Source organism: Peromyscus californicus, unplaced genomic scaffold (genome assembly GCF_007827085.1).
Source record: "Peromyscus californicus insignis strain IS unplaced genomic scaffold, ASM782708v3 Scaffold_9__1_contigs__length_137607984, whole genome shotgun sequence".
In the NCBI taxonomy this organism is placed as follows: Eukaryota; Metazoa; Chordata; class Mammalia; order Rodentia; family Cricetidae; genus Peromyscus; species Peromyscus californicus.
This window is the reverse complement of record NW_026294617.1, coordinates 112,241,254-112,254,629: the sequence shown is the minus strand read 5'-3', so window position 1 is coordinate 112,254,629 and position 13,376 is coordinate 112,241,254. Positions and strand designations below refer to the sequence as shown.

Here is a 13,376-nt window from a genome sequence, read left to right as displayed (position 1 = left end):
TACACACACACATACACACACACACACACATATACACACACATACACACATATACACACACACACATACACAAACATACACATATACACACACATACACACATATACACACATCATATACACACACATACACACATACACACATATACACACACACATACACACACATACACACATATACACACACACACACATATACACACACACACAAGTAGAAAGCAGCAACTGTCATCAACGCAACATTGTTAGTGTCCTGAAAAGTCAGTTTTTAAAGTGTCTGCAACACACACACACACAAACATGGACAAGTAGAAAGCAACACACACTGAGACACTTCACATTGTTAGTGTTCTGAAAAGTCAGTTTTTAAAGTGTCTGCAACACACACACACACACACACACACACACACACACACACACACACACATGGACAAGAAGAAAGCAACACACACTGAGACACTTCACATTGTTAGTGTTCTGGAAAGTCAGTTTTTAAAGTGGCACATGCACAAAAAGTGTGAAAAGGCTGTTCCTGTACTACCCAATCATCATATGAAATGGTGATTGATTCATGCGTGGAGAAACAACCTAGATCAAAACAGGACATACATTTCACCTATCAGGTTAGTAAAATACCCAAGACAGAAACCAATCCTCTCACAAAATATTGCTAGGAATGAAAACTGGCTCAGCCTATTAGAAAGGGCAAGCTGATACCACCAAATGTATACGTGAGCAAGCTGATATGACCAAATGTATATGTGAGCATACTCTTCTCTAGAGCAATTCTATTTTTAGAGATTTATCCTATGGAGAATCTTTAAAAAAAAACACAGTATTTTGTTGATTTGAAGATATTTTTAAAAACATTTTTCAAGTTAAGATTTTCTATCATAGTTTGTCAATGTTTTTCTTAGTAGCCTGCAAGAGTGACATAGAATTGGTAACGTCTAAGCACCTAAGAAATATGGTACATGTAAGGGTCCATTTATTGAAGTAATGACTATTGTGACATAGAAGTACAACATAGCATGTTTTGGTAAGAAACTGGTCACACTGGGCGGTGATGGCACATGCCATTGATCACAGCACTCAAGAGGCAGAGGCAGACAGATCTCTGAGTTCAAGGCCAGCCTGGTCTACGAAGTTAGTTCCAGGACTGCCAGGGAAATACAGAGAAAAACCCTGTCTCAAAAAACAAAAAAAAAAAAGGAAGGAAGGAAATGTAGACGAATTTCTAAATAGTCTTATTAAATAAGAAACACAGAGGCAAATACAGGGGTAAAAGCTGTAGAGATCAGAGAAATAATAACAGCCACCAGCTAACCTTAGCTCACCTCACCGCTGTAGCTTCCCCAGAGAACCAGCTTCTTCCTGTCTAACCTGTGTCTTTATTGCCTTGCTGTTCTGCCTTCTCATTGGCTCTTAGCCCAGCTACCTCACTTCCTTGTCACTGCCTGTCTGTACAGACCTCCAGGTCTCTATGGTTGGTACTGGGATTAAAGGCATGTGTTACCATGCTTGGCTGTTCCCTATTGTGTCCTTGAACACACAGAGACTCTACCGCCCATGTGATTGGATTAAAGGTGTGTGCTACCACTGCCGGACTTTTGTTTATGGCTGGCTATGTCCTCTGATCTCCAGGCAAACTTTATTTATTAACATACAAATAAAATATCACCACATTTCACCACAAATAAAATATCACCACAAGGAAAGGAAGAAAGGAGGGAGGGGGGAGAGAGAGACAGAGAGAGAGAGAGAGAGAGAGGGAGAGGGAGGGAGAGAAACTGGTCACATTAAATGTGGTCCAGCCATCTAGTACAATGCCCTGCATCTATAAAGGAGTAGGGATGGATCGTGATCATATGACTGTAGTATATTTTAAGCAAATGATTAGTGTGTATGGGCGAAAGGCATATGCATATGGACACTGGGTATACATTTGTGTATGTATAGAAAATGGCTCTTATGAAGAAAAAGTTTGTTAGTATAACATTAAGAAAGAGCTGAAAAGAAGGAATTTTATTAAAAAGGAGTCATGAGCAGATGAAATTACAATGAAGTTCACCTTCTTGTCACTCCATCTCATGCCTGCAAGGAAAGCCATGACCAGTGTGGACAGTCCTCCTGACCCTGGGAAGCCAAAATAAACACTGCTGAACACAGCTAGCACAGCAAAGCCCAGAACCAGGAAGGCTCGCTTCCACACAAGGTTGTCCTGGAGGAAAGAAAAGGTGATCAGCTCGATTATTTCAAATAACTAATTTTTAATGATTGATTATTCTATACCTAAGATTTAAGATGAAAACAAAAACATTCTGCATACAACACTTGCTTTAGTGAAATTTCCGATGCCATTATGAATGTTCTGAATTTTCAAAATAATGTAAATTTTATAAAGATAGCATTTCCACATGCTTTTTTAATATTAGAAGAATTAGGAGTGAAGAGAAAAAGCTTTTGCTTCTCATTAAGAAAGCTGATCTTGAAGAGAGATGCTTGACTTTATTATGAGATATTAGAAGTCTTATCTGCTTGACAGCACTAGAATTTAAAGTATTTTGATACTAAACTGGGTGCAAAACTCCACAATAAGTCTTGATTTAGTTGAATACTACACACCTTCTGAAAATGTACATATCCTATTATTTTGTAACTAATATTATTTTACAATGAAATTTGAAATGTACATAGAAATTCTATATGATGTATTACATACAAATATGTTATATATTCATATTAATTATATAAGAGTCCATAATACAATTATAGATAGGACATTCCAGAGCAGCATTGGGATCCCATGTGTGTACCTCTCCCTCAGTCTCATACATGGCACCAATAGAGCAATCAGCAGCTTAAAAAAGGGGCCATTTCCTCAACTATGTCCGGCACATCCAGCTTTGAGGAAGGTGTTCTAGAAGTCTCTTCCATTGACAATTTATAGCACGGTTTTCTCAGATTGCTTCTTTTACCTGGTCACTGCTTGGAAAGTACTGTATAAAAAACCCAAGAAAAGATCCAGTAGCCATGCCAATTACCACCTCCAAAATGCCCCTGAAGATGTTAAAAACTGTAGACCCTGAAAAACACATGGAAAGAAAAACTTCAGCCAAGACTCTAAATCCATTAATACACAAGCTTTAGTCTAACATCATCAAGTTAGATCACATAGCCAAACAGAAGGGAGTTCTTACAGACATTTCCTATGCTCCACATTTTTAAAAATTATTATTTTATGTGCATGGGTGTTTTGCCTGGATGTATGTCTGTGCACCACATGCATGCAGTGCCCAAAGAGGCCAGAAGGCCTTATATCTCCTGGCACTGGCGTTACAGACAGTTATGAGCTGCCATGTGAGTGCTGGGGAAATCAAAATTGGATATTCTGGAAGAGCAGCCAGTGCTCTTAACTGCTGAGCCATCTCTCCAGCCCTATACTCGCCATATTTTTGTTGTTGTTGTTGTTTTACTTAAACTTTTTTATTCATTTTACATGCCAATCACAGATTCCCCTCTCATCCCTCCTCCTGCTCCCCTACAGCGTTTCCACCCCCCATCCCTTCCCCCAAAAGGGTAAGGCCTCCCATGGGGAGTCAGCAAAGCCTGGTACATTCTACTCCCCACATTTTTAATACAGATGACTTTAAATATCTATTAAAATGCTTCTAACCAGGTGTGGTGTCACACACCTTTAGTCCCAGCACTCAGGAGGCAGAGGCAGGAGGATCTCTGAGTTCAAGGTCAGTCTGGTGTACAGGGCCCAGGACAGCAGGGCTTTACAGAGAAACCCTTTCTTGAAAAACAAAACAAAAACAAAAAACAAAAAACCAGAAAAAACAAACAAACAAACAAAAAAACTGCTTCTATTTTTTAAGAAGAAGAAAAACATTGTTGGATAAGACTTTCAAAACCAAAACAAGGTGTGACTTAAGATACTTTTCATAGGTTTACTTACTTAATGGTTTTCTTAAGACTACCAAATTATGAAAGATAAAATTCATCATTCAGAGTAGGTTTGTGTAAGGACCAAAATTAACTTGTAATTAAACCTCTCTCTCTCCCCTCTCCCTTTCCTTCTCCCCACAGCCAGCTCAGCCTGGCCACACCCACTCTGGACTCCCCCAGCTGTGTTTGCCCCTGGCTACGCTCTCCTACATACCTATAACAAACTTTCTCCTCTACCATACCTAGGAGCTTTTTTTTAAATGTCCTTTTTCTTTCCTCTTTCCATTCAAAGGACATTTTTTTTTCATGTTTATTTTATATGTATGGGTACTTTGTCTGCACACCACATGTGTGCCTACCTAAAGAGGGTAGCAAATCCCCTAGAACTGGAGTTACAGATGATTGTGAGCCATTATGTGGGTACTGGGAATTGAACCTGGATCCTCTGCAAGAACAGCAAGTGTTCCTAAGCCCAGAGCCATCTCTCCAGCTCATAAAGCCATTTTTCAACTGCCTTGAGACAAAGGGTACCAACAAGTTGATGTGGTTTCTTATTGATACAATAAGCATTTCTCTTATACATATAAAAAAAAACTTACATAATTTTCCTTGGCAAAGACAGCTTTTCTGGAAGGTGAGCAGTGTGCTTGTCAAAGGTGCCCTGCTGAACTGCTGGGGATTTGAGTGAGCAGAACACTTGCCTGACATGAACAAGGCCCTAGGTTCCATTCCCAGCTCTATCTACTAGACACAAAACAAAAAGCCCATCTGTGATGCATCACACTCCAGCTGTTTCAAGAAAGAATGTACTACACACTGGGCGGTGATGGCACATGCCTTTAACCTTGGCACTCAGGAGGCAGAGGCAGGCAGATCTCTGAGTTTGAGGCCAGCCTGGTCTACAGAGCAAGTTCCAGGACAGACAGAGTTACACAGGGAAACCCTGTCTGGAAAAAACAAAAACCAGGGCTGGAGAGATGGCTCGGAGGTTAAGAGCACTGGCTGCTCTCCCAAAGGTCCTGAGTTCAATTCCCAGCAACCACATGGTGGCTCACAACCATCTGTAATGAGATCTGGTGCCCTCTCTTCTGGCCTGTAGGCAGACATGCAGGCAGAACAGTGTATACATAAAAAAAAAAAAAAAAAACCAAAAAAAAAGGGGGGGGGGGAAGACTGTACCAAGAATCTAGAATGTAACTAATACTTTCAGTTTCTTGTATGGTAAAACATTGTTTAAAACAAACAAAAAATCTTGGGCTCATACCCAAAAATTCTAGTCAGGTTCAAATTCAAAACCTCTTGAGAACAGGACTTAGGGGGCTGGCAGAAGTGACAGAAAAGAGTTAGAGTCAGCCAGGAAGATTCTCAAGCTGTGGAAAGCCCCAAACAGACTCCTCTAAGAATTCCTATCCACCTTCTGTTCTCCCTGCGTCCTCTGTGACCCTAAGGCAAACCCTGTTGCTCTGAAGCCACAGTTCCTCACCATGGCTACACTGGCTTCCATTCCCAAGGGTGCCTATTTTAATTGGTCTTCAGCAATGTCTACATTAACAAATAAATAAAGTGCCCTGGGTAACGGTACTATCTAGCTAAGGCTGAGAACTGTTGCTTTAAAGGCTCCCACAAGGGCAGCAGTGGGAAAGTAGGTTTGCCTGCAGTTGTAGAGTTCAACTAAAGACGATTACCTATTAGATCTTCCTAGGGAAGCAGGGAACACCCCTTAGTTACAGAACAAGAAAGTAACACTGTAAAACCTTACAGGAGACTAATTTACAAGGGGCTGACAAAAAGCTGAGGACAGAGAATGCTCCTATTTTAGAATCACAATACCCCTCCCACCGGGACTGCTGTCTGGTGTGTGCCTATGGCAAAACCTCCCTCACCTTTGTGTGGTTTCTACACTTCAACTTCCTTAGACGTCTCCTAGAAGAAAGACTCTCAGTAAGCCTCATTACCCTGTACCCGCCTCTCCTGTCCTACATCTCTAAGGCCAAAGAGCCAGAGACAGGCAGCCTCCGCTTGCTGATGGCTCTGAGGAAGGATCCAGCCCCTTCCTCACAGGCGTTACCTTAAGCAATCACGTCATGGTTTGAACACTTTAACTCCATCTCTGCAGGACAAGAGAACAGCGTGCTCTGGACAGGTGAGATTACCTGTGGAAAAGGCCACACCCAAGCATGTGTTGAAGCCAGTGATGGCCAAAATGTCATCAAAGCTGCCAGCGGCCATGAGTAAAGTTGGAACACCTTTTTCAACACCGTAGCCTCCTTCTTGCAGAAGGAGCATCGAAGGGACCACGACAGCTGGAGACACAGCACCTATGACAAAACTGAGCAGCCAGATGTCAGACACCGTGGTCCAAGGAAGCTGCTGCTCGCTATGACGACCTCAGCACTCATAACAATGCCTCCTTTTTTCTATACCTTCAAAGGTTAGGCTTTGGATGACTGCAGTCTCTCAAACAGCCCAGAAACACCACATATACAGAAAGGTCTATAAAACACTGCTTTTTGAAGTATAATAATGGACAGTCTGTTGGCAATGACCCAGGTTGCCTAAATTATATGTAGCATGAGAGGTGTTGAGTCAGTAATGGAGTTAGGCCACAGTAGGTGCTTTTTTAAAATATATATATATATATATATATATATATATATATATATATATATATATACCAGTCATGTTTTATTATCATGGGCATTCTCAACTGCAACAGGGCTTCAGTTAGGTCTTTAGACGTGAAATAGGACCACAGATCTGAAGGAAGAGGCTATGAAGACAGGGACAGTGAGCTAGTAATAGCAACAGGTGTAAGGCTGGGGAGCATTTTACATACTCACTATGCTCTGAACACCCACTGTGAGGACCTCACACATAAGAACACATTTCAGGGCCAGGTGTAGTGGTCCATGCCTTTAATCCTAGCACTCGGGAGGCAGAGCCTGGCAGATCTCTGTGAGTTTGAGGCCAGCCTGGTCTACAGAGGGAGTTCCAGGACAGGCACCAAAACTACACAGAGAAACCCTGTCTCGAAAAACCATTAAAAAAAAAAAAAAAAAAAAGCCGGGCGGTGGTGGCGCACGCCTTTAATCCCAGCACTTGGGAGGCAGAGCCAGGTGGATCTCTGTGAGTTCGAGGCCAGCCTGGGCTACCAAGTGAGTTCCAGGAAAGACGCAAAGCTACACAAGGAAACCCTGTCTCGAAAAACCAAAAAAAAAAAAAAAAAAAAAAAAAAAAAAAAAAGGAACTCATTTTATCAGCACTATAACACTACAAAATAGATCCAAGTAAGGACATCAAGGCACAGAGAGACGGGATAACTGGAAATCACAGAACTGGAGCTGGAATCTAGGTGGTGCACCCTGAGTCCTACTTCTGACGTGTAATAATGTCTTCATGCCCATACATAAACACTAAATTCTTGCTATGTACTTTTAATGTGGGCACGTCTCATGGCTCCCACCCACTGGACGTGAAAACATGACACTAGAAAGAACACGCAGAAGAGGCTTCAAGTCACAATGTCTGGTGGCAGGAGGAAACCAATGGTTCCAGCTGCTTATGGAGGCTCTGGGGTGGGATCCAGCAGCTAACTTCGAGGCATGGGCATAGAGGGGAAGAAACTGAACTTCTTCAGTAGTTTAGATTCCCACAGTCACTGTGAAGTTAGCAACTACAGGGACACAAACTGTGTCTTAAAGCCAGACTCTTTAGACTGTGCTGCAGTGCCTATGATATATTTTATGGTTCTCCTAAGACAATGTTTTTTACATTCTTAAATGGAAGCAGGAAGTTCCAAGTGCCCCTTGATACCTTCATACGAAAAGAAAAAAAAAAGTCATTACCCTAGTATGAACCCCCACTGCCAAGGCAAGCCCATCAGGAAGTGGGAAAGGAGCGCAGAAGTACACGCCTCCACAACGCAGGGACCCACGGCCAGTCGGACACACACCCCCTTCAGTTTCTTCAGCGCCTGAAAAATAAGAGTGCACATATTATGTTCCTTCAACATGTGGGCAATATGACCTCGAGCGCTTTCTCAGACCATGCTTGGTCATCATGGTTTCTCAGCTAGTTTTATGCAGCAGGCATTTCTGCATGCTACGTGTTTGGGAGACAGTGGACCCAGTCCTCACAGATAGCCTGCAACAGGCAACTACTGCTTCTCTTTACAGATGTTACCGTGTAAGAAGGCACAAGTTAGAATGAGTGGTCTCAGTCCATGAAATTGGTGAGGGTTGGGGCCAAGTTTACAGTCACACAGGTGACTTCAGAGTCTGTGTTTATAACCCACATACTGTCTGACTACCCATTTGACTTGTGGCCTACAGTCCCAGAATGAGGCCAGATGAGGATGTTTGTCTCCAAAGGTATTCATTCACATTGCACATTCAAAGGTATATGGGTAAAGAGCATTTTAAAAAGCATACCTAAGAGCCAGGCGGTGGTGGTGCACACCTTTAATCCCAGCACTTGGGAGGCAGAGCCAGGAGGATCTCTGTGAGTTCGAGGCCAGCCTGGACTACAGAGTGAGATCCAGGACAGGCACCAAAGCTACACAGAGAAACCTTGTCTCAAAAATACAAAAAAAAAAAAAAAACGCATTCCATTTGGAAGGCAGTTCCCTGAGCCAATACAGTCAGCCCTATGCTGTTGTGTGATGTTTTGTATACACATACTGGACTTGACACACTGTTTCCCCATAATCAATACCTCTCACTATGACTGATATCTGTGTTTCCTGCTCCACAGTAACACCTGTTCCTTCAAAACATAGTACTGGAACATTTGGATTCCCGTGAGGCACAGGGTGGGAGGACAATGATCCTGCCTGGCAAAAACTCCTCCCTCTTCCTGAGACTGTCATGTGCATTGTCCATTCTCTTCCTGAAGCTTAATATTATAAATACTTGTAACATCAGAAGAATATGTTTACTATTCAATAATTAGAAATTCATACTTCATACCTTTGGGTCCAGACCGAGGCCAGCACGAACCAAAATGACAGAAAGGGCTATGCTTCTCAAAGAAGAAGACCACTTATGCTGGATCCGGACATTATCACTGATGACTGGGACATTTCTCAAGAGAAACCCAGCAAGCAGCATGCCTGGAACGGATAAGCCAAACAGGACTAGTTAAGTTTTCAAACAGGGAGATTTTTTTTCAATCACTTTACATGTGATAGGGACTACAATGTAGTTTTTCCTTATGCTTAATCTTTGGATGAAATAAAGTTAAACTCATAATTTTAAAAGTATAATAAATAAAAGGATCAAAGAAATACTTCATATGTAAAATGATTAGAATAATTAATATTCTCCAAATAATTGATTATAGGGACACACAAAGGATAGCGTTTACAGGGAATAATGATTAAATCCTAAATAAGATGCTTTAATCCATTGTCAGTTCAGTTATCCCTGAGTGCAAACAGCTCCTTAAATTATTTGCAATGTCGGGTTACCTGAGCTATCAATTAATACTTATATGTATGTATTCTATTTACCTTCACAGGAGACCATTTAGTAAGATACACGTAACACACTTTGTAAAGGTTTGGAAGACAATTATGGTAACCAGACACGACCCTGCCATACCAGACAGTGCTTCTTCCTTTATTTACTACTCACCATTTACTGGATCTCTTTATTATTTCATACAAGATAATGAACATGGAATCATATGTAGACAGAAGACTATGAGTTCTGTTTATAGAGACGAATGCTAGGAACTGTAATATGGCAACAAGCTTTCTGGCTTTAGAGAAACAACAACCCTGACAGTATGAGACTGAGGAAAGACAGATGACTAGGGGGGCCCAGTGTAGCTGAAGTTTTCCTGTGCTCACCCAGCACCAAGGTCCCACAGCCACTTATAAAATTCCTGTGTCCCGCCTGGTCCTGTAACCACTCAGACCCAAGTAAACACACAGTAAACACACATATTAATTATAACTGCATGGCCATGGCTCAAGCCTTTTGCTAGCTAGCTCTTATATCTTAAATTAGCCCATAACTATTAATCAATGTATCACTACATGTTCCGTGGCTTTACCTGAGTCCCATTACATGTTGCTCCTTAGGTGGCTCGCTGGCATCTCCCCCTGCCTTCTTTCTGTCTCTCCTTCGGATTTCCTGCCTGCCTCTAAGCTGCCTTGCCATAGGCCAAACAGCTTATTTATCAACCAATCAGAGCAATACATATTTGCAGTGTACAGAAAGACATTCTCCCATTTTCCTTTTCCTTCCTTCTAACTCTATTTTTTCCCTTACAGCGTATATACCCCAACAAAATCTTTCAAGCAATATAAAAATTACAATGTTACATTCCATTTTTCAAGTGAATGAGTACAATGAATTCAAGTAAAAAACAGCATGTTTTCCATATCTCTTACATGATTAAACATTTTACATATTACAAGTGAAAAACAAGTTGTCTCAAAACCTATGTACATTCATATCCAAGCAACTTGTTATAGATTATCAGTGTAGGCAAGCAAGGCATTCTCTTACGGCCAGGCTGTGTTTTGTGGTTACAAAGAAAGGACCAATCACTTTATCACTTATCTTGAAAGGTAATCTTATAAGGAATCTTAAAGGAATCACAAACCTAAACTTTTATATATGAAAAAGGAATCAGTCAGCTCTACTTTAAATCTTTAGGGTACATACCCACTCATCAATAGTTCCTTATATCAGGAGATTGAGGCCAGAAATGGGTAAAAGGAACTAATCACCACCTTTGGTCATCAACCAATCCTAGCAAGAAAGGCGAGTCAGCTAATGATAATTGGGCTGCTTTGTTCTTGTTCCCTGCCCTTAACGAGTTCCTCACTCAACTATGTGCCTTTCTAAAACTTTAGATTGTCATCTTGGGTTTTTCCCCTCAAAGCTATTGAACAAAACATCTTAGTCTAACTTTAAGTTATTTTCAAAACTTTGTTTCAGCTGTGACATATTCTGAAACCTGTGAACACATCTCCCAACATTAAGATTAAAAGAATTTAAGTTAGCTGGGCTACTGGGACTCAATTGTTTTTCTTAATCATTAACCTAAGCCACAGTCTATATGGTTCCTCAATAGAAACTCATGTGTTCTAGCTGTGTGACACTTCCTTGTTTTATTTTTAATCATCAAAATACTATTTAAACTACCATTATTATTATCAATTAGACAGTATCTATCAATTAAGAAGAAATCATCTTCATAGGATATTTCTATGAGATAAACACACTACATTATAGGCCGTGAGGATCTCCCCGCACCCATTCACACCATGCCAGATACCAGAGAAAGATGGCAGCAGTCAACATGTGAAGGCAGACACTTCCAAACACCTGGTAACCATGCATCAAAATACTATTTAAACTACCATTATTATTATCAATTAGACAGTATCTATCAATTAAGAAGAAATCATCTTCATAGGATATTTCTATGAGATAAACACACTACATTATAGGCCGTGAGGATCTCCCCGCACCCATTCACACCATGCCAGATACCAGAGAAAGATGGCAGCAGCAAACATGTGAAGGCAGACACTTCCAAACACCTGGTAACCATGCCTGTGGCCAAGTTATCCTATTATGCAGCCCTGCTGGGTAAAGCAACTTCAGATTCTCTGACCCTGACTAAGGTCTCACGAGGAAGCCTCTGTGGGCCACCACGCAAAACCAAACCCAAACAAAACAACTTTAACAAGCCCCACCCTGCAGCATTTATTGATTTCTGCATCACAGACACTTCTAGCACAGCGGATTTTAGTGTGTCCACATGAAGTTACTGTTTATAGAGTTCAGAAAAAAAAATGGGCAGAGGCACATCATTAAATGGCGTAGCCATAATCTCAAGAGCTTAGATAAGAGGAAATGTAGTAAAAATAATTAGGAAGTGACACACTTCTTCTCACATGTAAACTATTTAATTGTAAATTTGTACTACTTAATTTTAAAAAATCGCCACATCTACAACTGGCGCACAAAAGTCCTTTAACAACTGGCACCACAGAGATGGCTTAGCTGGTAATGTGCCTGCCTCAAAAGCCTAGAGACACCTGCGTCTGAACCCCAGAACCCACATGAAGATGAAAGTAGAGAACGGACTCCATAAACTGTTGCACACAGCATACATACGTGTACACGCAGCATACATACGTGTACATACACACACACACACACACAAAATAATTTTTTTAAAAGATTTATTTATTTATTATGTATACAGCATGCATCTCTGCAGGCCAGAAGAGGGCACCAGATCTCATTACAGATGGTTGTGAGCCACCATGTGGTTGCTGGGAATTGAACTCAGGCCCTCTGGAAGAGCAGTCAGTGCTCTTAACCTCTGAGTCATCTCTCCAACCCCCAAAATAATTTTTTTAAATTAAAATTTGGCTTTTGTCTCCAGGATAGCAAATACTGAAATAATTTATTCTTCAATTTCCCAAAGCTTTCTGGAAAGCTTTTTTTAAAGCTATCATCTGTTTTGAGGAAATCAGGAAGCATTTGGACTTACCAAGAAGAGGAGGCAGAGGAGGCAAGGTTGGTAACTTAATGAGTCCAAAGATTTTGCCTCCAGTGACAGCACAATAGAATAGGATTATGATTCCAAACAGATTTCCTCCAGGAAGACACTCGGGGCCGGTAACTGACCACACCACAGCCCACAGGAGAACAACCATGGTACCTAAAGAGAAAAAAAAAAAAAAAAAGAATAAAAAAAACTGACAAAAATAAAAGCCAAAACACCAGGAAAACTAATTGTTATATGCCAACTTCATTGTATTCTGAAATTATTTTTAAATAAACATTGAATCCATATGCAAATGTTTATAGTCATAAGTTATAAAGGACACGATGTCGCAAACAATGAGGCGATTGCCAGATGGTTTAAGAACTGGAGGAACTCCCGGCACTTTTGAGCACACCTGTTCCCTGTTCTCAGCCCCATTTCCCTTCACAGTGCTAGAAGGAACCACCATCTTGCAGCACAGGAACAATTAATATTACAGAGAACAATCACGTCTTTGCCCTCTTAGTAGAGACTTGAGAACATTTGCACTCTAGTTACACTCCAGCATCTAGTTCTGCCCTGAATTAAACATTAACCATCACTTCTTCGACCGTCAATGTTTGCTCAGAATTATCACACTTAAAAAAATTAAGAACATGATCTATTGCTATGTTCCCACAAAATGAGAAAGGTAATTAACCCAGTGACCAAGCTAAGGCCCCCTTTTCTAAAACCTCACAAAAATTTTTTTTCAGAGATGTAAGCACTTATCCCAGTGAAATATCTAAGGCACTTTCAGTATTTTCCAATGGTGTACACAAGCTAAGATTACCAGAAAATGTTACAGGCAGGATGGAGGGCACGACTTGCCAGCTGTTACGTCCGACTTTATTAAAGCATAAACTGAAC

General features: G+C 40.9%; 1 protein-coding gene across 12 annotated transcripts in view; it reads right to left on the bottom strand.

Moving 5' to 3' along the window:
- Positions 1-13,376, bottom strand: part of LOC128105175 (sodium/hydrogen exchanger 9B2) — a 57,506-nt gene that overhangs the window by 25,375 nt on the left and 18,755 nt on the right. For 11 of the 12 annotated variants that reach the window (XR_008216280.1, XR_008216281.1, XR_008216279.1 and 8 more), the window contains 6 exons: positions 12,471-12,641; positions 8,918-9,060; positions 7,796-7,923; positions 6,104-6,279; positions 2,978-3,084; positions 2,071-2,220 (listed from right to left, as the gene is read on the bottom strand). Coding sequence is in view for 8 of the 12 variants with exons in the window: in XM_052730112.1 (XP_052586072.1) it covers positions 2,071-2,220; positions 2,978-3,084; positions 6,104-6,279; positions 7,796-7,923; positions 8,918-9,060; positions 12,471-12,641 (875 nt within the window). In the remaining 4 variants the exon portion in view is untranslated. The remainder of the gene's footprint in view (positions 1-2,070; positions 2,221-2,977; positions 3,085-6,103; positions 6,280-7,795; positions 7,924-8,917; positions 9,061-12,470; positions 12,642-13,376) is intronic. The other variant, XM_052730117.1, reaches the window with a different exon arrangement.